Raw genomic sequence first — 27916 nt, forward strand, 5'->3', positions numbered from 1 at the left:
GAATCTACCTGAGATAGACACTCTGGAAACAGGAACTAAGGTAGGAGGTATTCACAGACAGCAAAGAGTCATTTCAAGTAATCTGACAGTAAGTTAAACTAAATGACCTACAGATAGACCACCACAACCACTCCAAGAGAAGCAATGTCTTAAAAAGACCCAAGTCCTCTCTATCTGCTACCCTAGACAAGGTAAGTAAACTCTAAGTAAAAGGCTCTATGTGTAACTTGTGAGTCTTTGTTCCCTAAGTGTGTAAACTATTCAGTAATAATGTAGGGAAACAAGGGCTCTCATACACTTCTTATAGCAGTATAAGTTGGTAAAACTCTTGAAGGCAATTTAGTGATAAATTTCAGAAATCCTAAAGAAGGCATATAGCCTGTGACACAACAGTTCTATTTCTAGGACTCTATTTCTGTGTAAGAAAATAATTGAACATGGGTGTGAAAATTACTGTTAGAAATTACATTACAGAATTAACTGTATGGCAATTCCCTGGTGGTCCAGTGGTTAAGACTCAGCACTTTCACTGCTGGGGGCAGGGTTTGATCCCTGGTTGGGGAACTATGCCTGGTGATGAAGCCAAAAAAAATTTAAAAATAAAAAAAAGAAGGAAAATTAACTGTAATATTATTTAAACAGCTGAAAACTGAAAACTATTAACTAAATATTTAATAGTAGAAGTTGGTTAAAGAATTTCTATTTATTGGTCAATACAATGGAACAGTAAGTAGCCATGAAAAATGACAGACTAAATGTTTATCGACATTTGCAGCAGGCTGTATTTTTGGTGCCAATTCTTTACCCCTCCCTATGTGCAGGCTCTTTGCCATATAACTTTGCAGTGTGCTCCCATTGAGGATGCAGAAGTATCTACCCCTGACCTCAGACATGTGTTACGTTTGCATCATGTGATACAACCAGAAACTTCAAAAGCTCAAGCCTCAAAGTTGTGTCTCTGCCATCAGTATGAGAAGAATATGCTTAAATTAGTCCCCTGGTCCATGAGGATGACAGACATGCGGAGAAGAGCCCAGCCTAGATTAGCCGACTACAGCCAGCTGTTGATGCATGAATGAGCCCCGATGAAACCACCAGACTGTCTAGCCACATCCAACCTAGATCAGCTGACACCTAGCTGACTTACAGACGTACGAGTGAAGTAAATGTGTACTGTTGTTTTAAGCCACTGAGTTTTGTTTTGTTTTGTTTTTTTAAGCCGCTGAGCTTTGGAGTGCTTTGTCAAATAACATTTTTGAGGCAACAGTTAATTGATATATTTAAAAATCTAAAAGGAAAATGGGGCGAAAATCTGGAAATATATATCTCTAATGCTAATCAACAGAGGATGAGATGGCTGGATGGCATCACCGACTCAATGGACATGAGTTTGAGCAAACTCTGTGAGACAGTGAAGGACAGGGAAACCTGGCGAGCTGCAGTCTATGAGGTCGCAAAGAGTCGGACAAGACTTAGGGACTCCCCAACAACAACAAATCACATGTATATCATTTTTCCCTCCAAAAACCTCACTGAAATGACAATAAAGCACTAAAAATTGTCTTAAATCAGAAAAAATAGGAGAAGAGGTTATAGTAAAATAAATTTTAATACAATAGTGGAAACATTAAAAGCAGGAAGAAGAGGGGACTTCCCTGGTAGTCCAGTAGTTAGGAATCTGCCTTGCAATGCAGGAGATTTGGGTTCCATCCTGGTCAGGGAACTAAGATCCCACATGTGGCAGAGCAATTAAGCCTGTGGGCCACAACTACTGAGCCTGCATGCTCCTGAGCCCTCGCACCACAACTAGAGAACCTGGGTGTGGCAACAAAAGAGCCCACATGAAGCAAAAAATATCCCACATGCCGCAACTAAAACCTGATGCAGTCAAACAAATATTTTAAAAAATAAATAAAACAATATTAAGATGCATTAACAAAAACTATTTTTTTTAAAGGAGGAGGAAGAGGGAAAAATGAGCAATATGAAAGAGATTACAACTTAATGGCCTGCAGAGAGAAATAACAATAAAAATCAGGCCAACTCACCCCATACCACTTCTGAGAAATCCAGCACCTTGAAGGTATCAGATACTACGGAAGGTGGGGTAAGTTACAGAGATGAAAATCAAACTGAAAGGTTTTGTACAGACTAGCCAGAACCCCAGGTCTCATCTCAACTATGTGCAATCAGTCAGTTGACTATCTCTACACACCCTCATCCTTCATTTCACTCCACCCCCAGAGATTATAGTTCTGGAGAAAATTAACTAAAGAGGCACAGGCCGAGGGATATTAAACACAGTAAAAGGCTGAAGAGAAGTGTGGACTGAAGAGTAGTAATGAGATTACATAAAAATATAAGTCAGAAAGAGAAAACCAAATACTGTCTATTAACACATACATATGGAATTGAGAAAACTGGTACTGATGAACCTATTTCACAAGGCAGGAATAACATGGAGAATAGACTTATGCACACAGAGGGGAAGGAGAGGGTGGGACAAACTGAGAGAGAAGCACTGACATATATGCAATACCACGTGTAAAACAGAGCTAGTGGGAAGCTTCTCTATGACACAGGGAGCTCAGCTTCGTGCTCTGTGATGACCTCGAGGGGTGGGTAGGAGGCTCAAGAGGTAGGGGATATATGCATACTTATAGCTGATTCATCCCTCGAGTAGGAAACGGCAACCCACTCTAGTATTCTTGCCGGCGTATCCCAAGGACAGAGGAGCCTGGCTGGCTACAGTCCATGGGGCTGCAAAAAGTTGGACATGACTGAGTGACTGAGCACACACACAGCTGATACATGTTATTGTACAGTAGAAACAACACTGTAAAGCAATTATCCTTCAATTAAAAAAAAAAATCCATGCATTCCAACCAGCCAACTCCTCTGCAACTGCTCTTGCAGTTGATCACATGAACCCCCTACCCCACTGCAACTCCAACCCTGTTACCCTTATGCAGGGAACTGGAAGATTCCTCTGTGGAAAAACTAAATACATTCAGAGGAAAAGAAAACCTATAAATGATGACATTTAGGGATCCCTCCAACAAAAAAGTCAGCCAGCTGTCTGACCTTGCTACAATGAGAATGATCCATCAACAAATCTTGTCCATGTACACAGTCTCAAATCAACAAGTTAGTATAATATTCTTAAATAATAAGCAGACAGCTAAGGATCACTATAAATAAGAGAAAATCTCTCCACATGAAAGATAGAGCTCAAGATAAACAGAAAAAAAAATAGGCAGCCATGGGTGGGGGGAAAGGGGGAGTCCAGGAAGACAAAGGGATCATGCTTAGAACAAACGGAAACTAAAAACAAAAACAAAACCAAGAAAACTCAGCTTAGAGAGAACACTGTGTGACAAAATAAGAATGATGCCTCAGAGAAACAACTGGAGACCAACAAAGAACTTAAAAGTATAAAATAAAAATTAAAAATTCCATATAAGAGTCAAAAGATAAAAACAAGGAAGTATTCCAGAAAAAGAGGAAGTAAAAATGATAGGAAAAATCAACAGAAAATAAAACATGCAAATTAGATCAAAGCAGGGGGCCTGGGTTTGATCCCTGGTCAGGAACTAAGATCCCACATGCTGTAAGACCTCACACGCCACAATTGAAGAGTTTACACGCTGCAACGAAGATGGATGACCCTGCATGCTACAACTAACTAAATAAATAAAAACAATTAAAAAAAAACCCACAAACAATAGATTCTCAATGTAGAGGAAGCAGTCTTCTTTCAGAAGAAGATGCCATCTAGACTTTCACAGCTAGAGATGAGAAGTCAATGCCTGGCTTCAAAGGACAAGCTGATTCTCTTGTGTGGGGCTAATTTTTTTTTAATCAATAAACTATGTTTAAATTAAGCTATGTACATTGTTTTAGATATAACGCTATTGCATACTTAACAGAATATAGTATAATGTAGACATAACTTTTATAGGTACTAGGAAACCAAAAAATTCCTGACTCACTTGATTGCAATATTTGCTTTATTGCTGTGATCTGGAACCAAACCCACAATATCTCTGAGGCATGTCTGTATTATTAGGCACTTGAAAGATCTAGCAGAGCAACTGGGGGAAAAAACAGTGATTCGTACAAAAGGATTCAGCACAACAAAAACAGGCAAAAACTCCACAATTAAAAAAAAATAAAAAGGTTGTACAAGACAGAAAAAATAACCAGTTACTACTTTTCCCAGTAGTGAATAACACCTATACTGTCATAAAATACAGGTACTAACTACTGATTTAATCAAAGCTATGAGGGACTTCCCTGGCAGTCCAGTGGTTAAGATTCCACTTTTCCACTGTAGGGAGCACCATAAAAGAAACAGGTATCAAAGAGCTAAATTGTTATCTCCCATAATGAGACTCACCAACAGATAATATCTAAAATTCATAATTCATCAAACAGCAACACTAGGTCTTATTTACAAACATGGAAATAGATACTAGCAAAAAAAAAAAATTAGCTCCTTCAAAGACCTTGAAGTAGGGGTAGGAAGAAGGATGCACAGTGCCGCTGTTCTCATTGTAAGCCTTCTAGAATTTTTTTGTTTTTGTTCAAACTATGCTAACAGTGACTCTCTGAGTGGTAGAATCAGGATGTTTTAATTTTTTCTCTTGGCTTATCTGAAATTTCTATAATAATATTATACTACTTGTGTAGTTTTAAAAAATCTTTTTGAATGCTGTTTTTTGCTTTTAATCCACAGCATAAGTGTTACAAAAAACCCTGCACAAATCAGGAACTGAGGTTTGTTCTTTCCTTTGGGGCCTTACCTTTCATTGTGGCCAAAATGAAGAAAGCAATGAGGGTGTTGTTGATGGCGCAGGTAGACTTGGCAACACAAGACAAGATCGTGTAGGGATTTAAAAGATAGCTGGAGAAAAACACACATATCTGACATTAGTAATCCTGGTCAAAGGACCAGGGAGTCCTGGCCACCACAGACAGAAAGTTCTTGAGGTTTACTAAAAGCACACTCAAGGGAAGGCAACATCTTAGAAATGAGTTCTCCTAAGTAAAAGAGGATGGAGTGGGGTTGCGGCCAGTGAATAAAAGGCACTGAACATTTACTGCTTATTCTTTGCTATGTTATATGGGAAAACCATCATATTTCATCATCACAGAGATTCTAGAAAACAGCAATAACATTATTCCCATTTTGCAGATGAGAAAACCAAAACTCAGTAGTTAAGTAACAAGCTTAAGGTTTTACAAGCTAACAAATATATTCAAAATCAGATCTTTCCAGCTCTAAAGCCTACATTTTCTATTATTCAGGCTTCAAAAATTATAAAAATTCTACTAATTCCCACAGAGCCATATATTTTAGGAATGGCTACAGTTATCTCTGAAAAACAGGAAAACTATTTTTTCCTCAATCAGGTTCCTAAACTGTAATACAGGTTACCCCCATTCAAGAGGTGAGAGTGGCTTAAGTTTAGTCCTCTTGGCAGTCAAGCTACATTCACCAAGCCAGACCCCAAGGACAAATAACTGTCCGCTGGATTCAACAATAGGAGAATAGGAGAGTCGCACACAAGCCAGTGGCCACTGAACTTCACAGAACAGCTTGAACTTCCACTGGCAAGGAACTAATCTGAAACAGTCTTTTCCTGAGGTGGGAAGTAATGAACTGAAAAAAATGAATTTGTAACAATGAACAGGGAAATCTTAACACAGACATAACTGTATTTTTGTTTATGTTTATCCTGTTTCCACAAAAGATCTGAAGTAGCTCAAATGAGAACAGATGATAAAAAGTGAGAGCAAAATTAAAATAAAAATAAAGAATTAAGACCAGGGAAAACATAAATAAAAGGAAAACGCCAAGATCAGGGAAAGAAGAACAAATAGGTCTTCTACAGCATTGTAATAATCAGCTTTAAATCTGGCTCTGAGGAGTTTCCTGGCAGACCCAGTGAAAAGGGAGAACAGTTACATAATTCTGATTATCAGATAGAAGAAACATGCCAGTGTCTCAGGAAGAGATTATAATTATTATTCACAAATAAAGACCTTAAATCCAATACCTCTCAGAGCTGTAAGATTATCAGTTCCAAAGCCAACAGCCCAGAAATTGTTAATTTTTTTCTAGCAATTATAGATAGACTTGTTACACAACTTTTAAAGAAATGACTGCTGCTATTACAAAACCACCCCCTGAGTCCATAAGGCATTCATAATGCTGCCAAACCTCCGGTTCTATTAGGTAGTTCCCACCAGTATTTCTGAAATACATAGATATGAACTGATACCTCAAATGTGCTTGGTGGGAGGGGGGAAAATGCCATTTCTAAACAACATGTGATGCTCAAGAAGCAGCTACACAGCCACCTATCTGGAATACTGAATAGGAGAGTCACTCACAAGGCAGAGGGCTGAATAAACTGTCCTCATAAGACCCCTTCTAAATCTGACATTCTAAGGTCATGTCTTTCCATGAGGAAACTGGTCTGCCTTGTTTACTGTGTATCCTTAGGAACAAGTACATTATTAACACTTACTATCAGTTGACTGAATGATTATTCCCATTTGCTATCTCAGCAACATAAACAGGAATAACCTGAAAGAATTAAAAGTTACAGGCAGCACTGGTACCCCTAGAGAATTCTTTCATAGAACCTCAGTTCAGTAAGCTCTACTCTTCCATGCTTGTTAGCCAGCTGGGATGGGTCTGTTTGGCACTTCAGTTCAGTTTTCTGAACTACAAATGGGGGAGTAAATTCTACATGAGACATAGGAGTTGCTTGGAATAACAGCTGCATGAAGACAAGAATTTTGTCCAATCCATATATTACAACTGAAAAAATTTTTGTTGTTATTGTTTTTAGAAATACTGGTTACATGGAGGCTGGAACCCAGATCAGCATCGAGTGAAAAAGCATCTGTGAAGGGTTGATTGTGCGTGTGCCTGTGTGAGGCTTTGTCCCAACAGAGACAGAATGGCTCTGTCTCTTTTCCTGGCCAGAACCCCAGCTGTGCAACAGAACTATAGCAAACACTTGATGACTAAGACTCCAAATCTCCAAAAATACAACAAACAACATGAGAAAGTCTCATCAGATTTTCCTTGCATTTGCTGGCACTGAGCCCTTGTTTGGTCAGAGGATACTTACAACATGGCCACTTTCAGAGGGATGTAACGCATTTCCATAGGGGTTCGGATGAGTTCAGCCACATCGGGGGCATACTGGTCTAGTTCTAGAAGGAGTTTCTGTTTTTTAAACTGAAAAAAAAAAAAAAAAAGGACAAAACATGAAACAAGTAGTAACTTCCCACTGATTTTAGATTGAAGACAAAAGTCCTTCCATGGCCCACGTGGCTTGCCTGGCCTGGCCCTACTTCTCCAGGCTCAGCTCACACCCACTCCCCACACCTCTCACTTTCTGGGTTCAAGCACCATGAACACTCCACCCTTCTCCTGTTCCCAGGCCTCTGTATTTAGCCTGGAACGACCTCTTCTCTTTTCCCAGTTAACTCCCACACAGTCTTTGAGCTCCCAGTTAAATCATCACTTCCTCAGGAAGGCACACTCTCCACCGCCCTAACTGTAAAAATCTCTTAACAGTGTTTACAGTTAGAACTTTATTTATTTATGTGACTGACTAACATCTTTCTCCTTCAGTGACTGTAAGTTCCATGAAGGCAGGGACCATGTTTATTTGCCAATACCTGGCACAGTGAGCAAACAATAACTATTGAATGGCTGACTGAATGAATGGCAAGTCAATTTTTAGTCATTTTCTTTTCTTTTTTTTTTTTTAAGTTCTACCACTTTATTGCTACCAACCCATCTCCCTCCACCCTCGTGCACACATGCTCAGTCATGTAACTACACGGACTGCAGCCTGCCAGGCTCCTCTGTCCATGGACTTTTCCAGGCAAGAATACTGGAGTGGGTTGCCATTTCCTTCTCCAATTTTTAGTCATTTTCAAAAGATATCATTAGTCACCCAAGGATTTCAAAGTTTCATCAAAGTGAAATATCTTCATGCGAAATGGAATGACCCCTCCGAATGTCATGGTGTCCTGGGTTTTCTTCTGTGCTCTCCTATTTGAAGTTGTTTTTATCTTTGGGCTGGCATTAGTGCTCTTTGATTTTCATTGCAGCATGCGAACTCTTAGTTGTGGTATGTGGGAACTAGTTCCCCAACCAGGGACTGAACTCACACCCCCTGCATTGTGAGTTCAGCGTCTTAGCCACTGGACCACCAGCAAAGTCCCGTGACGTTTTTGACTTCCACAGAGGAAGTGGGAAATGACCATGATGAAGAGAAGGGTTGGGTGTGGCTGGGCAGCTGGATAGTTAAGAGGCAGTGAGATGGAGGTGGAAAGCTCTCGCCTTCCCTTGTGTGTGTCCCAACAAGTTCATGGGTGTGTTCTAGAATGAAAAAAAGTTAGGCAACCCTATTAGCAAACATGGGTCAAACTACAGATAGAAAAAGCCTCTGAGGGACTTCCTTGGTGGTCCAGTGGCTAAGGTTCTGAGCTCCCAATGCAGAGGGCCTGAGTTCGATCCCTGGTCAGGGAACGAGATCCCACATGCCGCAACTAAGACCTGGTGCAGGCAAATAAGTAAATAGATATTAAAAAGAAAAAGAAAAAAGCCTTTGAACCCCAAATGGGTACCTCTGCTGATTTAAGGATCTTAGTATAAAATCAATTCTGTAGCCTATTATAAAACAGTAATTCAGAGAAGCCAAAGTAGTGTGTGATTAAAGATTTAAGGATGAAAACACAGATGGCAACAGAATATATACTGCATTACACTATTTGCATAAAGTTAAAAGCATGCAAAATAATACTATATACTATTTAGGGATATTTACAAATGCAGAAAAAGTTAGGGCCATGTGTGGAAATGATAAACACCAAAATCAGAACAGTGGTAACTGGTGAGAAGGGAAGTAAGGCGATGAAAGTATCAGAGAGTCAACTACATGCGAAACATTTTACATTTTAAGCTGAAATAGGTTCAGAGTACGTACTATTTTTTACATGTTTTTTCATGTATTGTATATTTAAATTTTAAAATTAAAAAATAAAAATTAAAAAAAAATTTTAAAAAATTTAAAGAGCCATCTTTCAGTTCAAAAGAAAATCTCAGGATCATCACAGGAACACAGGTAACCCCAGATTTCCTGCACAGGTTTAAGCTGAGGCTTAATCAAAAAACCTGAACAAACTTCAAAAGCCTCCCTTTGATCATCTCTGGGAGTCCAAGTTAAGTGGTGGGAATTATCATCAGTAGGATTTATGCTGCCATTCACAGCTGGGGTTATTTAATGAAAAGGGCAAAATATAAACTAAGGTGCTTTTATCAGAGAAGGGGGCTGGCTCAGCAAACAAAGCATTTCATGAAGACAACTGCAGCAGGGGTGGAAGGACAGAGGCCCCACTAGCTGGGGTTCTGGAGTTCAACTGCAAAAAGAAGGCCACCTGGAGGGCAAGAGAGCCACAAAGACAGACTATTAAAAGGAAACAGGGAGTTCACCCAGGAGCAGCCGGAGAGACAGGTGGGAATGCAGGCCCACTCCCCAGGCTGGAAGCCAGCCAGCAGGACAGTTAAAGAGAGGAGGCAGTTAAACAGGGATGTGGAGGCCCCGGGCAAAGGTGACAAGTGCCAAAAGGGAAAGAATACTTCCGTGTAACCCCAACCTTCCAAAATACTTTAAAACAGAAAGATTTTACGCAAGGAGAGTCTCCACTAGAGAAGGGTAGTCAGGTCACCAGTCCCCAGACACTCTGCTGGCTCTCTTTTCGTCTCCCCAAACTCACCAGCACAGCTGCCATTATGCCTGGCCTCAGAGGCTCAATATTGACGCAGCCCTGATGCACAGACAAAATTCCTTTAAAACATCCCCATGCATCCCAGTTAGAGACAGAACAGTGGCTAAGAATATGAGGAAAACTAAACACACAGGAAAATATTAGAAGTATAAAAATAAATGAGGTTAAGGAGTACAATTTAAAATCCAAAGATAAGTATCAATATATTTCTAGATATATTGAACAGCCACAACAATGAGATATACAGCTATCACAGGAGAGATTAAAAGTGACCTAAAAATTAATTACCTGGATGTGTTACCTTAGTAATCATGAATCAGCTTTTCTATATATTTCAGCAGAATTAAATATTCTGAATTTTTATATAAATAAAAATTATATTTTTCTGAATTAATATTTTTCAGGGTGGAGTTTTCCTTCCCTTTTACCCACTACTCCATGTAGCCATTTCCTCGTCCCTTGGAAAATTGGTTTTTTCAAGGACATAATTCCCTTATTCCAAATAAAGAGATTTTTCTAATCACTGAAGCTGTGTCTACACACTTTTGCATCCCCAAAACCTAGGGTGGAGGGTAGGGAATGAATTGTCCACCCCCACTATATTTTCAACTGTTAGCCTCAACACCTTTCAAATTCAGGAACCTACCCTCCAAATTCACAACCATCTAAGCATATAAGAGGATGGAGGTTTTTATCACTCCCTATCAAACCACCTGAAGCTTTCTAACATAAATTCTGAATTCCAAATGAGCACAATCTCAGCAGAGGACAGACTAGACCAATTTTGTTTTTGTCAGTCGAGGCAGATGTAAAATGTCATGTGAACCAACTGGTCACAATCAATCAGCACCCATATTCCACATGCTGAAGCTGGAGACGGGGGTGGGGATGCAGTCTTCCCTCTCTGCACCCTAGTTTTCCAGGATGCATTTGGGTGCAGATGGGCTTCCCCGGTGGCTCAGACATTAAAGAATCTGCCTGCAATGCAAGAGATCTGGGTTCGAGCCCAGAGTCAGGAAGAGGCCCTGGAGAAGGGAATGGCTACCACTCTAGGGGAGCCTGGTAGGTTACAGTCCACGGGGTGGCAAAGAGTTGGACCCAACTGAGTGACTAACACTACTACTACTACAGCTTCATTACCAGGGATAAAAAGTCTCAAATTCCAGCAAGACTAGAATACTATCAGACTATATGATATGGGCCCATTCTGACAAAGTGGGACAGATTTGGAATCAACAGTAGTATGTTAGTATCATCAAAATCTGTCATTTATTCAATAGGATGAGTTAAATTTTGACACACTACAAATGAAGACTTATTCTGACCAAGAAACCTAGTGTTCTAGTAGGCTGAAATCTGAGGATGTAGAAACAAAACTATTCCAAATTTTTAAATCAGTCTTGGTGATACCAGATAGCACACTCTGTCTTGGTGTGCTAAAAACCACAGTATTGACAATAACTCATTTAATTTTCTCTCTCCCTCTTTAAATCACACAAAGAAAAAAAAATCTATATGTTTCCATATAAAGTCAGAAATAACTAAGAACTGAATTAAAATTATTGGCCCTCTAAATTAAAAGTATCTCTTTTACTGACACTAAAGCCTGACTTTGTTAGGAAACTCACTGAAATTCAGTTTCATTATTTCCCTATAAGCTTCTCCTCCCATTAAAAATTGTTTTAATTGGAGTATATGACAACTGATTAGGAAAAAAAAAAAAGGAATACATATGATGTTAGCATCTTTAACCAGCTTTCATTAAAACACATTTCAGTATTTTAATGAAACTGGTTGATTTATTAAAGGACACAGATGAACATCTATTTCATCTAAGAACACAGATATGGTTGATTATGTTCTTAGGTGAAAGCTACCAACCCTCCCTTAGATATCACATATATCCCATATACATACAAACACACACACACACACACACTGGTGAGTTTAGACATGGATCTATTTTCTATTTTTTCCTCCAGTGTTTTACACTAAAAGCTTTCAAACTATAGAAAAGTTGAAAGAACAATTCAATAAAACATCTAGATCCACCAACTGTTAACACTTCCACATTTTATCTCTATACACACAGACAAAAACACACACCAGATGCATTTTTTTCCAAAACCATTTTAAATTAAGTCATAGATATCATGGCCCTTCACCCCTAAATATTTTAGCATGTAACTTCAAAGAACAAAGATTGGAGTTTACATACACAATCTATCTTGGGAGAAGAAAATAACTACTGCTATTTTATCTCTGAATTCCTCTGCTTAGAAATCTCATGCCCAGTTATTCTCACCACTGGCCTTCCAGGGAATCCTGTTAAAGCACTCTGTGTGTGTGCTGTTGTGTCCGACTCTTTGAGACCTCATGGAGTATAGTCCTCCAGGCTTCTCTGTTCATGGAATTTTCCAGGCAAGAATACCGGAGTGGGCTGCTATTGCCTCGTCCAAAGGATCTTCCCAAGTCTTTGGGAATGACAGAACCTGAGTCTCCTGCATTGGCAGGTGAATTCTTTACCACTGAGCCACCTGGGAAGCCCTAAAGCACTCTACATTAGCCCCCAAATTTTTTCTGTTCTCTTCCAGCTTTCTTGAAATATAATTGACACATAGCATTGTATAAACTTAAGGTATACATGATGGTATAAGCTTAAGGCTATACATACATATTACAAAATGATTATTACAATAAGGTTAGTTAACACATCCACCACCTTACATAATTATGTGTGTGGGTGGAGGGAATGAGAGTACATTTAAAGTCTATTCTCTTAGCAACTTTCAACTAACAATACGATATTGTTAACTAAAGTTACGATGCTGCATAGTAGACCTCTGGAACATAATTATCTTGTATCTGGAAATTTGTACCCTTTGACCAACATCTCTACATTTCCCCCATCCCCAGCCGCTGGCAACCACCAATATGCTCTATCCTACGAATTCGACTTTTTTAGATTCCACATATAAATGACATTGCACAGTATTTGTCTTTCTCTGATTTATTTTACTTAGCAAAATGTCCTCAAGGTTCATCCACATTGTCACAAATGTTCCATTAGTTTAAGATGTATATTCCCTGGTCTTAGTGATATTTAGTTTCTAGAATGTATTTCTTAATTCTTTAAGGGGGGAAATCAAGGACTCCTTGAGCGCTGGTAACAAATACAGACTTTCTTCTTGGAAAAAAAGGCATAGCACACACACACACACACACACACAATTTTTTCACATTTCAAGGATGTCTGTAGACCCATTAAACCTGATAATGGACTCCAAATAAGAAATTTTAGTTTAGATATTTTAAAAATATTTAAGATATTTTAGTTTAGATATTTTAAAAATCTCTTTAAGGTCTTAAATTCCAGAATTCAACAAGTTTATGTTATTGATGACCAGCGCACAGAAATGCAAACAGCTAAATCTGATTCTATTGCTTGATAACAGAAGTGAAAATGAACTATAAACAGACAATACCAATGGGATGCAGCCTTCACTCACTACAGTCTAAATCCTCTCAGTGGCTCTCAGCCAATCAATGAGGACTGCAGCCAATTTTTAAAATAACTACATGAATAGTACACACGGTTAATCTGTTAACTCTCTCAGAACCTAGGAAAACGAGAATGAACCCAATACACAATTCCCCTGGGCTATTACATATGGCTCTTAACAGGCATTTAATACATGTCAAATTTTCCAATTAAGATTGTTCTCTGCAGAGTAACAGAAACTATATTGAGAATACACTTTTACCTTAGACAGGCATAAGACAGTGAGTTAAAAGCTATATTCATTTCCCTTTAGAAAGAAAAACTGGTGAAAGCAATGGAGGATTTTTAAGGGTCTTAATTAATGTAACAGCAATTCAACTCCATTTGCTCCAGAAAGTCTGAACTTGGATAGGTAAGTAAATATTAAGCCACAAAGATTAAGCTGACCTTTCTGTAAGTAATTAGGAAAGCCATCTTGTTGGTTTGGGCTTGGCCATTCCAGAGATGGTTGAACAAGCCAGAAGCTTTACTCCCACTTCTTAGGATTTTAAGGCAGTTGATCTTTCAGTACATGACCTTTGTCCCACCCACTGACTACTCACCACAACTTTATTGAAGTCCTGGATTGCAAAATACAGAGCAATGGCAGTGAGTGCATCAGTGATCTGTCAGAAGAAAGAGAAATGAGGAAATGAACCTACTAAGTGTAGGAGTAATGGAATGCCACCAGAGTCGGTAGATTTTGGACGGCAGTAGACTATCTAGTACTGAATTCTTATAATCAGGAAGAAAGTCAACCTTCACTTTGACCACAAAGATAAAGCCTTTTCAGGGAGATCTGAACCAGAAAACTCTGAGGATTAGGACCCACTGAGGCTTACATCAGTTTGGCGTCCCATATCTGTTCTGTAATTGCAAGGTATTTCAGTTTTCTATAAAAGGAAAATAACACCCATTGCTTTGCAGGGCTGACCCAGGTCAAGTGCTTAGCACACAGTATGTCCTCAATAAGCCACAGCCATTATAATTATAAAGGAAGACCTCAGTGGACCTCTTACTTGACCCAGATTTTCAACTCTAGATCAGGCAAGTGTTTCAAACCACTGCACTCAAAACACAGCCCCATTGTCTTAATTTTAAGGTTCTCGCCCTGAAAGTCTCATCTGGCCTATGTCCTCTTCACAGAATCCCTTGGCAGAATGCTTACGAAATTCAGGATGCCCTCTCCACTGGCGCCACAATTAAAGATAATCATAGAATCTTGAAGCTAGAAATTCAAGACTACAAAGTCCAGAAATGAAATTTTTAAAGTAGAATGAATTAGAAATGGGCAGATGTCAGAGACAACTCCTCACACATCCATTATACTATCACAGTCCTGTGAATTCACATTTAAAATAGCTTTTTGCTTTTATGTTCTGAGAAATTTCTGAGCTCCTAAAATAGACTTTTTTTTTCCTTAAAAACAAGAGGATAAAGGATTTTAAAAACACATACATATTGATTTTATGTATAAGGTTACTTACCATAAATACCAATTCAGCATAGTCAATCAGAAAATGAAAGAGGTATATTATTAATGGAGTCTGCAGGAGAAAAACAAACAAATTAAATCTTACTATTGCCAGTTTCCAGAGTAGGGGATAGGAAAGAGGCTATTCTGTCAAGAAAAATCTCTTCTTTGAATAATGTTCTATGCTAGTTTGCCAACATACATATAAGGGAGAATTATTTAGTATCACTTGAATCATCTTGTGCCACTGGAACTGACTATCTGCTGAATTGACTAAAGAGAATAAACAAAATCTAGTATGTTTTAAATAGGCTTCCCTAGTGGCTCTGATGGTAAAGAATCTCCCTGCAATGCACGAGACCCAGTTCTATCTCTAGGTGGGGAAGATCCCCAGGAGAAGGGAAAGGCTACCCACTCCAGTGTTCTTGCCTGAGGAATTCCAAAGACAGAGGAGCCTGGTGGGCTACAGTCCATGGTTGCAGAGTCGGACACGACTGAGCAATAAATAATACGTGTTAAATACCTGTTGAAAAACTGTTTACACAATAAAGGTATGAGATAAATTTTAGTTTTAAGACATACTATATAACAGCCAAGGGACACTCTATAACAGAGCAGGATTACTGAACTCATACAATAAGATGGAAAATGCTTTCCCTTCTGTTCTCTGAGATGTTCTATGTGATTAGTATCATTTCCTCTTCAAACAGTTGGAAAAATTAACTCACCATCTCAATCTGGGTTTTCTTTGAGAGATTTTAAATTACAGATTCAATTTCTTTCACAGAGAAAATGCTATTCAGATTTCCTTTTTTTTTTTCCTTTGCCAATTTAAGTAAGTTGTGGTTTTCTAAGAATTTGTCCATTTCCTATAAATTTTCAACTTTTCTGGCATAAAGTTGTTCATAGTATTTTGTTAGTGCCTATAGTGCTCTGCCCTTTTTCATTCACAATATTGGTAATTTGCACCTTTTTTTATCTTAACAAATTTTGCCAGAGATTTCTTAATTTTATTAGTCTTTGAAACCACCAACTTTGGGCTTTAATGATTATTACACTTTTCTACTTCACTAATCTGTGGAAAATTCTGAAAGAGATGGGAATACCAGACCACCTGACGTGTCTCTTGAGAAACCTGTATGCAGGTCAGGAAGCAACAGTTAGAACTGGACATGGAACAATAGAATGGATCCAAATAGGAAAAAGAGTATGTCAAGGCTGTATATTGTCACCCTGCTTATTTAACTTAGATGCAGAGTATATCATGAGAAACGCTGGGCTGGATGAAGCACAAGCTGGAATCAAGGCTGCCGGGAGAAATATCAGTAACCTGAGATATGCAGATAACACCACTCTTATGGCAAAAAGCAAAGAAGAACTAAAGAGCCTCTTGATGAAAGTGAAAGAGGAGAGTGGAAAGTTGGCTTAAAGCTCAACATTCAGAAAACTAAGACCATGGCATCTGGTCCCATCACTTCATGGCAAATAGATGGGGAAACAGTGGAAACAGGCTGACTTTCTTTGTTTGGCTCCAAATCACTGCAGATGGTGACTGCAGCCGTGAAATTAAAAGACGCTTGCTCCTTGGAAGAAAAGTTATGACCAACCTAGACAGCATATTAAAAAGCAGAGACATTACTTTGCCAACAAATGTCCATCTAGTCAAAGCTATGGTTTTTCCAGTAGTCATGTATGGATGTGAGAGTTGGACTATAAAGAAAGCTGAGTGCCAAAGAATTGATGCTTTTGAACTGTGGTATTGGAGAAGATTCTTGAGAGTCCCTTGGACTGCAAGGAGATCCAACCAGTCCATCCTAAGGGAGATCAGTCCTGGGTGTTCATTGGAAGGACTGATGTTGAAGCTGAAACTCCGATACTTTGGCCACCTGATGCAAAGAGCTGACTCATTTGAAAAGACCCTTATGCTGGGAAAGATTGAGGGCAGGAGGAAAAGGGAACGACAGAGGGTGAAATGGTTGGATGGCATCACCGACTCAATGGACATGAGTTTGGGTAAACTCCGGGAGTTGGTGATGGACAGGGAGGCCTGGCGTGCTGCGGTTCATGGGGTCACAAAGAGTTGGACATGGCTGAGCGACTGAACTGAACTTCACTAATCTCTAAACTTCACAATACACAATTCTTTCTTCAAACTTTTATGGGGATAATCGCTTTATCTTTTTCTAATGATACCCAGATCACTGATCTTAGATTTTCTTCCTTCCTAACGTGGTCAACCCTCCAACAGCATGGGGGTTAGTGGTACTGGCTCCCAGGCAATAAAAAGTCTGAGTGTAACTTTACAGTCGGCCCTCCATACCCATGGTTCTCCAGCCCCAAATTTAACCAACCTCAGATTGTACAGTACTGCAGTATATTTATTAGGAAAAAAAATCTGCATATAAGTGAACCTACCTATGCAGTTCAACCTATGTTGTTCAAGGGTCAATGCATATTCATTTAAAGCAATAAACTTTCCTCTGACTATGGCTTTAGCTGTATCTACAAATTTTGATATGTTGTTTTATCACCTTCAATTTAAAATACTCGAATTTCCACTGAGATTTTTTTTTTGAGACTAAAGTGTATAGTGTTTAATTTACAATTATTTTAAAGTTTTCTTTTTATATTTTTGAAATATATTTACTATTATAGTCATAGAAAATACTATGTACTTTCAATGATTTCAATCATTTAAAATGTGTTGTGACTTGCTTTGTGGTCCATCATATGGTCAATTTTGGTAAGTGTTCCACACACCATTGAAAAGAATATGCATATTAACATTTTTTGGTGTGATACTTTATGGATGACATCTAGGTTGGTTGTTAAGCATTTGTTCAAATAGGCTATGTCCTTATTGACTTTCTGGTCTGTTTGTTATATCAGTGACTAAGACATATGTGTTAAAATCTCCCTCTATGACTGTGGATTTGTCTATTTCTTCTTTTAGTCATGTCACTCTTATAGATTTTGAAGCTATGTAGTTAGATGAATTTAAGTGTAGAATTACTATATCATCTGGGTGTTGATTTATTATTAAAAATAATTCTCTTTGCCTCTAACAAAGTTTTTTGTCTTAAAATGTTCTACCAGCTTCCACTCTGGGCAGATTGTTTTGCCCTCTGAGCATTAGTTTCCTCAGCTATAAAACACATATAGTGACCTATTTCACATGGTTCTTGGGACAATTAACTGGTAGTATTCACAAAGTACTCAACATAGTGCCTAGCACACAGTAAACCTCAATATGTTAGCTACCTGAGATCAACTTTTTACCTCCTTTTGAAAATAGGGGCCTCAGCTTTGCCTTTCCAAGTTCTAAAAGAATTAAACTTTTACAACTATCTACTAATGGATTCTTTTTTGCATTTATCTTTGTCTGTAAGAGGTAGCAACCTGAAATTTATATTACCAATGGCCTACTTTTGAAATGTTTTGATGCTTCACATAGTTTAGAATGGCACTAAATAGAACAGAACAAACTGTTCTCAAAAAGTCTATCAACATGGGGGCTTGTTTCCTTAGTGAACTAACAAGTACATAGTAGTTAGTTTAACTGCATATTCCAACTCCCCTCCCCAGTTCTCACTTATAGCCAACAAGGTCATTTCTTATTTCACTGAGAAAAGAGAAGCAATTACATGAGAACCACCTTATTTTCCCACTACCCACTTGATCACTTTCCTCTATCTATATACTCTCTACTTTTCTTGTATTAACAATGGATGAAGTTCCATTCTTCCTATCTAAAACCAAATCCTCCACCTGTCAACTGGATCCCATTCCTTCCGACCTCCTCAAAGACATTGCTCATTTGATCTTCTTTCTTACATTCTCAACTTCTTATCCACAGAATTCTTCTCATCAGCATTCAAATATGCAGATCTCCATATTTTAAAAATCTTCACTAGACATCTCTATCCAGCTACCATATCATTTCTCTGCCCTGCTTTAGAGTGAAACTCCTCAAAAAGGTTGTCTCTACTCTGTCTTTCCATATCTTTCCCTCAATGTATGTCATCAAGTCGCTTGTCCCTATACTCCACTGAAATTACTGCTGCCAAAGATCTCAATTTTGGCAAATTAATCATCAATTTTTAGTCTAAATTTTCTCAACTTTGAAATAGCATTTGACATCGTTTTTGTTGTTGTTTAGTAGCTAAGTCATGTCAACTCTTTCCGACTCCATGGACTATAGCCCAACAGGCTCCTCTGTCCATGGGATTTTGCAGGAAAGAACACTGGAGTGGTTTGCCATTTCCTTCTCCAGGGAATCATTCCCAACCCAAGGATCAAACCCAAGTCTCCTGCTTGGCAGGCAGATTCTATACCACTGAGCTACCTAGTAAGTTCTGACATAGTTTTTACTCTTTCCTTAAAGCATTTAGCTTCCCTCAACTACATTAACTTGATTTTTCACCCTTTCAGCTCTATTTGCTAGTATCTCTTTCCCTTCCCAACCTTGATGTACTGGACAGCTCCATGTCCTCAAATTCCTCTTTATGTAAATTCACTCTCTAGGTATCTCAGTTATCTATTTCTGTGTAACAAATTATCCAAAAACTTAATAGCTTAAAACAGTACACATTTATTATCTCACACAGTGCCTGAGAATCAGGAATCCAGGAACGGCTTAATGGGTGGTTCTGGCACAGAGTCTCTCGTGAGATTGCAGCCAAGCTGTCAGCTAGGGCTGCAGTATCTGAAAGAGCTTAAATATCTGCTCCCAAGCTTACTCATTTGGGTGTTGACAACAAGATTCATTTCCTCAACACAAAGGCTTCCTTAAGGTTGGTCATGACATGGCTTCCCCCAGAGAAAGTCTACAATGGAAGCTGTTAACTGGGTAGCTCTTGGGGAGATCATACCCCAAGACCAAAGGCCACTGCTACCTCCCTGAAATCCCAGATTGAGACCCTTACCTCCAGGTTGGCTACTCTTCCTGAGACTCCACCTACTCTGACTGGGCTTACTACAAGGCCAATGTGAAGGCTGGCTTGGCAGATGACTTTGGAAAGAAGTTTAATTCCTTGCAGGTTCCCATGTCACAGCATAAATATACCATCCAGTTGGAGGCTAAAGAAAAAGATGCAAATACTGTGCTGAGTTCTGTCTCTCTCAAAGGCCAGGATTAAGGAATAGGAGACAGCTGGAGAAGATGAAGAACACAGTTCCATTTTATCAGTAACCATTAAGAACTTGAATGAAGTCTTCCCAGAAATCAAATTAGACAAGAAGTATCCCAATTTGTCTTATACAGGAGGAAGCTCAGGCCCTCGTCTTACAAACTCTGGACATTAAAAACAAACAAACAAAAAATTAAATAAAACAATTATATTAAAAGATAGATAAAGAGGAGGGGTAAAGGAGGAGAGAAATAGGTGAGGGAGATTAAGAAGCACAAACTTTCAGTTGAAAAATAAATGAGTCACAGGTCTGAAATGTATAGCATGGGGAACATGACTAGTAATCATGTAATGTGGTGTTGGAGAAGACTCCCGAGAGTACCTTGGAGATCAAACCAGTCAATTCTAAAGGAAATTAGTCCTGAATATTTATTGGAAGGACTGATGCTGAAGCTGAAGCTCCTATACTTTGACCACCTGATGTGAAGAACTGACTCACTGGAAAAGACCCTGATGCTGGGAAAGATCGAAGGCAGGAGGAGAAAGGGATGACAGAGGATGAGACGGTTGGAGAGCATCACCGACTCAATGGGACATAAGCTTGAGCAAGCTCCGGGAGTTGGTGATGGACAGGGAAGCCTGGCGTGCTGCAGTCCATGGGGTCGCAAAGAATCAGACATGACTAAGTGACTGAACTGAACTGAATATCCTTGTATGTTGACAAATGACAACTAGACTTATGGTAAGCACTTAAAAATGTATACAAATACGGAGCCACTATGTTATATACTAGGAACTAACACAGTGTTGCAGGTAAAATATACTTCAAAAAGAAACAAAAAAGAGATCAGACTAGGAGGGAAAACTGGATAAAGATAGTCAAAAGGTACAAATTTTCAGTTATAAGATAAATAAGTTCTTTCTAAGGAGGTAATGTACAATAAATGATATAAGTAGCACTTCTGTAGTTATAAACGAAAGTTATTAAGAGAGTAAATCCTAAGAGTTTGCATCACAAGGGAAAAAAATTTCTATTTCATTAATGTTGTATCTGTGGTCATGATTTCATGATGTATAAAAGCTAAATCATTATGCTGTATAAAACTTACACAGTGTTGTATGTCAATTACATCTCAATAAAAGTGGAAAAGAAAAGATACAGAGACAGATAGGGAAATATAGAGATAGAAAGAAAATCCAAACTCCTAACCATGTCTACAAAAAGTCCTGTATCATCAGGCCCCTAATTTCTTATAACTTATCTCTATTATTCTCCTTTGCTCATTCTGCCTTAGCAACACCGACCATCTCTCTGCCACTCACAAATGCCAAACTCTTTCCCAAATCAGGGCCATCATATGGCTTGCTTGATTCATTTAGATCTCTTATTCAAATCTCACTTCCTCAAGTGCCTTTCCTGAACACACTAAAATAGTCATATATATGACCACCATTCTTTATCCTTTTACTCAGCTTTATTTTTCTATATATAGTTACCATTTAAGGGAAATCACATTTTAAAAAATTTAGCTTTATGGAGGTATAGTTGGTATAAAAAAGATATACAACTTGACATGTTCTGACCTATGTATACACCAATGAAAGCATTACCACAATCAAGATGGTGAACATATCTACCATTCCCAAATGTTCACCTATTTTACTGTTCATCCCAAAGAACCAACTATATTTGTGTGACTTTCCATACTTTCTGTTTCATTTGTTTCCACTCAGATCGTTATTATTCCTTTTATTCTGCTTACTTTTGAGTTATCTTCTTTTTCTAGCTTCTTAAGGTAGAAACTGAGGTCAATGATTTGAGACCTTTCTTCTTTTTCAGTATAGGCATTTTACATCATAAATTGCCCACATATTTTGATAGGCTGCGTTTTCATTTTCATGCCATCAAAATATTAATTTCTCTTCTGATTTCTTCTTTGATCATGGTTTATTAAAGAATACATTACTTAGCTTGCAAATACTTGGGGATTTTCCAGGTATCTTTCTGGTATTAATTTTTCACTTGATTCCATTGTGGCCAGAGAATATACTTTGTATGATGTCAATCCTTTTAAATTTAGAGCCTGTTTTATTACTCAGAATATGATCTATCTTGCAAATACACACTTGAAGGGATTATGTGTTTTGCTGTTACTGGATGGAATGTCCAGTAAATGTCAATGAGGTCAAAATGGTTGGTGTATTGTTCAAGTTTTCTATATCCTTGTTGACTGTCTGCTTGTTCTATCAATCATTTACAGAGCGATACTGAAATCTGACTCTAATTGGAGATCTGTCTATTTCTCCTTGCATTTCTACCCATCTTCATGGACTCTGAAACTCTATTAGGTGCATAAGCATCAGGACTGTTATATCTTCTTGATAAACTGACCCCTTCAGCATGATGAAATTATTTTCTTTATCCTTGGCAATATTCTTTACTCTTTTTACTAACTTACTGTCTGTTTCTCTCAGAAATATGAGTATAATAATGCCAAGGACTGTGTCTTATTTTATACCCCTAGCATCTAGCAGGGTAGCTGTACTTAATAACTCTTTGTTAAAGGAAGGAGAGAAGGAAAGAAGGTTGGAATACATATGCAGATACAGAGCGAGGCACTAGGAATAAGTGACCAAAAGGTGCCAGAACACGTTCTAAGCAACACATATCATAATGGGTAAAAGAAGTACAGAGGCAGTTTCAAGAGTATGATGTAAGTCATGAAAAGGATAAGCACAAGATGCTTTGAAAGATACAGAAGAAACATCTAACTTAGTCTAAGGTGATGAGGGATGGCTTCCTGGAGGAGGCAAAATCTAAGCTAGTATCTGAACAGCATGGTCAACCACAAAAAGAGAGAAGAACGGCCCTCTATAAAAAGACAACAGCATAAGCAAAGACAGAGGTAAGAGAGAACATGGTACTAGAGCATAATAAAACCACGTCAGAACTCTGTCAGGGGCTCCTATTCTGTCTAGAAAACATACTGCCCAAAGCACACAGCACGCTGAGCTCTCCTGGCTGCTAGGCTTTGCTTGTGTAAGCCCATACACTTCTGCTCCCAGTTTCTGAGTGGTGTGCTCATAAAGAGTCTCATAGACACTTCCCTGGTGGCTCAGATGGTAAAAGTGTCTGCCTACAATATGGGAGACCGGGGTTCGATCCCTGGGTCGGGAAGATCCCCTGGAGAAGGAAATGGCAACCCACTACAGTATTCTTGCCTGGGAAATCCCATGGACAGAGGAGTCTGGTAGGCTACAGTCCATGGGGTCGCAAACAGTCGGACACAACTGAATGGCTTCACTTTCACTTTCAAAGAGTCTCAAATTTTTCCTAACCTGCTTCTGTTAGCAGTTCTTGTTACTGAGGTTCAATTAGACAGTAATACAAAGATAATGAAGTATGAATACAAAACAGTTGTTATCTCCATGAGAACCAAAAAACTGTTCTCAAAGTACGTATGAGGGAGAGAGTTGGAAAAATTACGGACTAAATTGCCAAATTAGAAGATGTCTAAATGATCAAGCCAATAAAAAAGGGCGGGGGCTTTCCTGGTGGCTCAGTGGTAAGGAATTTGCATGCCAATGCAGGGGACATGGGTTCAATCCCTCGTCCTGGAAGACCCACATGCCACAGAGCAACTAAGCCTGTGCGCCACAACTATTGGCCCTGTGCTCTAGAGCCCAGGAGCCACAACTACTGAGCCCAAGTGCTATAATGACTGAAGCCCTCAGGCCTACAGCCCATGCTCCACAGCAAAAGAAGCCATCACAATGAAAAGCCCTGAGAGCTACAACCAAGAGTAGCCCCTGCTCACCAAGACAGAAAGCCCATGCAACAATGAAGACCCAGAGACGCAAACATAAAATTAAAAAAAAAAGAGTTGGGGGGAGAAGAAGTAGCAAGACATGTAGTTGATGGAGTGAGTAGGACCCATAGGGCTTTGTATGCATCCTAAGGTGCTTAGATTTTATCCTGAAATCAGTGCCAAGCAGGACAGTGACAAAATCAGATTCACATTTCAGGAAGATGGCTCTGACTACAGAATAAAACAAAAAGGAGCAAGACTGAATGCAGAAGGACTTGTCAGGAAGCTGTTCTAGTAACCCAAATAAAAGATGATGGTGACCTAAGAGTGATTTTACTATTCTTAAGAACTAACTTTATGAGTTAAATGGCTTTGGTGGGCTTTCTAAGAAACCAACACTGCTGACACAGTTTTCACGGGAAAGCAAGTTCCAAAGAACAAATTACATGCCAATCAGCATATAACCTATTCATGAACTACGAACTGTTTGCAACTTATCTGCCAACAAAAACGGTAACTTCCACAGAAGTCTCATCTGCTTGCCCAAATTATAATCTAAATCTGGATCATTTCCACTGCAATTGTGAAACCCTCTTCTTAAGCAGAAGACATCTAAAAAAGGGCTGTTTCTAAATATGATTTTCAAAAATAGATCTTTTTAAATGTTTGTACAAAACAGAGGTTAGGTTTGGCATCTGTGACTATAAACTACTCTTAGTACCCAGAAAAGAAAGCAAAAACACTTACTTCATGAAATACTGCTCCAGAATAAGGAGACACTCCCAAGTCCAACAGTGAGAGGCCTTCAACCACTGAAAAGTAAGACATCCAAGTTCACTCTTACTTTAGAGACATATGCAGATTGGCCATAAACCAAAGTGCTAGATACTCCCAAGAACAAGAAGGGCTTCCCAATTTGTCTAACCCCCTTTTACCTCATTCCCAGCAAGTGATTTTAAGTCCTGATTTCAGACGATGGTGAACCTTCTTCCCTACTTAGTAACTCTTTTCATTGTGGGGCAACACTCATTATGAAAAAATTTTATATTAAACCTTAACATTCCTTCAATCTTCTTCTAACTTCCACCCATGCTAGAAAGGGTTTTGTTTGCAAATTCCCTGGTAGTCTGGTGGTATGGACTTGGCACTTTCCTGCCAGAGACCCAGGTTCAATCCCTGGGCAGAAAACTAAGATTCTGCAAGTCCCTGCCAAATAAATATATAATAACAAGTGTTTCACTTCTACATATTCTGCTCCATTGCAAAAACAGCAAAATAACAAATTAGAACCTGTGAGAAATGTTTCCACAGAATAGGAAAATGGGCAGTCACTCTCACATGCTGACTGTTTGAGTGACATGTATTATTAACTTTTCTATAAGCAACATGCATTTTTAAGTGTGCGCCTCTTGATCCAGAAACAATTGTTCTTAGGGTAGTTTATCCGGGGAAATAAGTGGACAAGTGCCCAAAGAAATATGTTCCTTATCATGCTCAGAGTACTAAAATATTAAAAATAACCCCAGGTTTCACCAATGGATATTTATGTAAATGAATTAATAAGTATATACATATATGTATGGGTGGATAGAGAAAAGCACTTTATAGTTAGAAATCACACTTTGCTATTAATAATTGAATAAATAAATAGGTAAAAGAGAAAACTCTTCCTTATAGAGAATTTAAGTGTCAAATCTAGAGGAAAGATGAAAATAGATAATCACCACTTGGCAGATCCCACAGTAATAATCATGAAAGCCAAGTATCAATAATGGATACTAAAAATTAGTGGGTGAAAATATGACTGGAAACAGTATTTGCAAGGAGAAAAATAAAAACTTATGTGGGTAAACCTGGCATTCACTATCTTTCTCAAGTGACCTACCTTAATATCACCAGTAATATGCTGACCAGTTAACATTATCAATATCAAGTTCCTCTTGATATGATTTATCATGATGGACATAAAAAAACTTCTGTGGTGTTTACGCCAAAAATGTGGTTCTTACCAAAAAAACCATAACTTCAATCTCATCATGAGGAAACATGAAGAAAACCTAAACTGAGAGACAAAATAACTGGCCAACTCACTGGAAAAGACTCTGATGCTGGGAAAGACTAAAGGCAGGAGGAGAAGGGGATGACAGAGGACAAGATGATTGGATGGCATCACTGACTCAATGGACACGAGTTTGAGCAAGCTCCAGGAGTTGGTGAAGGACAGGGAAGCCTGGCCTACTACAGTCCATGGGGTCACAAAGAGTCAGACACAACTGAGTGACTAAACAACAACATGAAGGAGGAAGAATCCCAGATAGGGAGACTAAGGATAGACAACAATTAAATGCAATATGGGATCATGATGGGATCTTGGACCAGAGAAAGGACATTGTGGAACAACTGGTAAAAATCCTGTAGGTTAGTTAATGGTATTGTATCATTGTTAATTTTCTGGTTTAGGTTATTGTACTATGATTATGTAGGATATTAGCAGGAGAAGAAGCTGGGTAAAGGGTAGTAGTGGTGATTCAGTCGCTAAGTCATGTCTGACTGTTGTTACCCCATAGACGGTAGCTTGCCAGGCTCCTCAGTACATGGGATTTTCCAGGCAAGAATAATGGAGTGCATTGTCATTCCCTTCTCCAGGGGATCTTCCTGAACCAGGGATCGAATCTGGGTCTCCTGCATTGCAAGTGGATTCCTTACCATCTGAGTCACCACGGAAGCTATGGGATAATATTAAAACTCTAGCATTTAATGTTTGAGAACATGAAAGGGGACTTCTGTGGTGCTGTTCTGTTTGTTGATCTAGGTGCTGGCTACATGGATGTAGACAGTTTGTAATAAATTCCTGGAGCTCTAAGTTTATTATACTTTAGGAAGAAAGTTTTTTAGAAAATCTTCAAACTCTGGTCCTAACCTCACCCCCATCCCATTACTCCCCTACTTCGGATACGTTCAGGTCCTTCAACATTTCTTGATCCTGTTTATCTTCTACCTGGAATTTCCCTTTCTCTAATCTCCCTTTCCAAACTCTGCATCCTTCAAGAGTTAGCTCAAATTCCATAGCCTTAAGAAACTGGAAAAGGAGGGGACACTTTCTTCAAGATCAAAACTCCAAGGAAGGAAGTGGATGTACACAGGAAGTACACTTTCCACAAATGATTATAATTATCTACTTCTCCTATTAGCCTGTAGATCCTTTGGCCCAAATTCTGTCCCTTTAGTATAAAACAATGTTTGATGAAGAACTGCAAGGCCTAAGAAGACACAGTAGGAAAAACTGCACTGCAAGTCCCAGACGGAGAATAGGTTTCTAAGCACACTCACTCACACCCTTCCCTCGCTTAGGCAGGATTGGCCCCCGCACTGGGGCTCCCCTCACACACCAGCCCACACCCCAGGGAACATCATGTGCGAATCTCCCGCCAAATCCCACTCCAGCCAGCAAGGCACTTCCCTCATCCTGACCCTTCCTCAGATCACGCCTCTCAGCTCAAAACCAGTGTGGGACACACCCCCTCAGATCTCCACCCCGCAGGTGACCGGCCTGTAGGGCTCCAACCTCACCACTGCCCCACGCTCCCTCCTCCCAACAGCCCCGCTCTCCCGCCTTCTCTAAGTACGCTTGAGTGGGTCAGTTCCCTCAGAATCTTGAGCTTGCGACCAATGCCCCCGCCTTCCATTCACAGAGGCCAGGAGCGCACAGGCGGTACATGACCGCCTGCTCGAGTCGGTGGCCTCACCTCTCTTCCAAGAGCTCAGTGGGGACACCACCTCCACCCGCTCCGAGATGAACTCGGCCAAACTGGAGCGGAACAAGGCCGCCCGCACGGTCACGGCCACTACCAGCACCAGGGCCAAGGGAGCCGCCATGATAGCTGGGGCGGGCGCGCAGGCGGGGAGGGAAAGGCCAGTCGGAAGAGCCTGGACCTGCGCACCGCCCCCTGTAGTTCCGCGGACCGGCGCACCTCGCTACTATCGCCGGAGCGGCCAGACTGGGGACTACCACTCCCAGGAAGCCGTGCGGCGAAATGGGGGCGGGACGACGGCAAGCAGGGCGTCTCAAGCTCACCTCAAAGGGTTGGGCGACGTCTCAGACGGTAGCAGGTGAACTGTAAAGCGCCCAGGGAACGAAATG

At 39.5% G+C, this 27916-nt stretch overlaps 1 protein-coding gene across 1 annotated transcript in view; it reads right to left on the bottom strand.

Annotated features, from left to right (window-relative positions):
• The window catches only part of PIGU (phosphatidylinositol glycan anchor biosynthesis class U), a 91785-nt gene extending 64114 nt beyond the window's left edge, over positions 1-27671 (bottom strand). The window contains exons 1-6 of the mRNA XM_061127109.1: positions 27522-27671; positions 24523-24587; positions 14851-14910; positions 13927-13989; positions 7149-7258; positions 4806-4906 (exon numbers count right to left, since the gene is read on the bottom strand). Coding sequence (XP_060983092.1) covers positions 4806-4906; positions 7149-7258; positions 13927-13989; positions 14851-14910; positions 24523-24587; positions 27522-27651 — 529 coding nt within the window. The 5' untranslated portion in view covers positions 27652-27671. The remainder of the gene's footprint in view (positions 1-4805; positions 4907-7148; positions 7259-13926; positions 13990-14850; positions 14911-24522; positions 24588-27521) is intronic.
• Positions 27672-27916: the final 245 nt, after the last annotated feature.

This window comes from Dama dama, chromosome 23 (genome assembly GCF_033118175.1).
Source record: "Dama dama isolate Ldn47 chromosome 23, ASM3311817v1, whole genome shotgun sequence".
NCBI classification, from domain to species: Eukaryota; Metazoa; Chordata; class Mammalia; order Artiodactyla; family Cervidae; genus Dama; species Dama dama.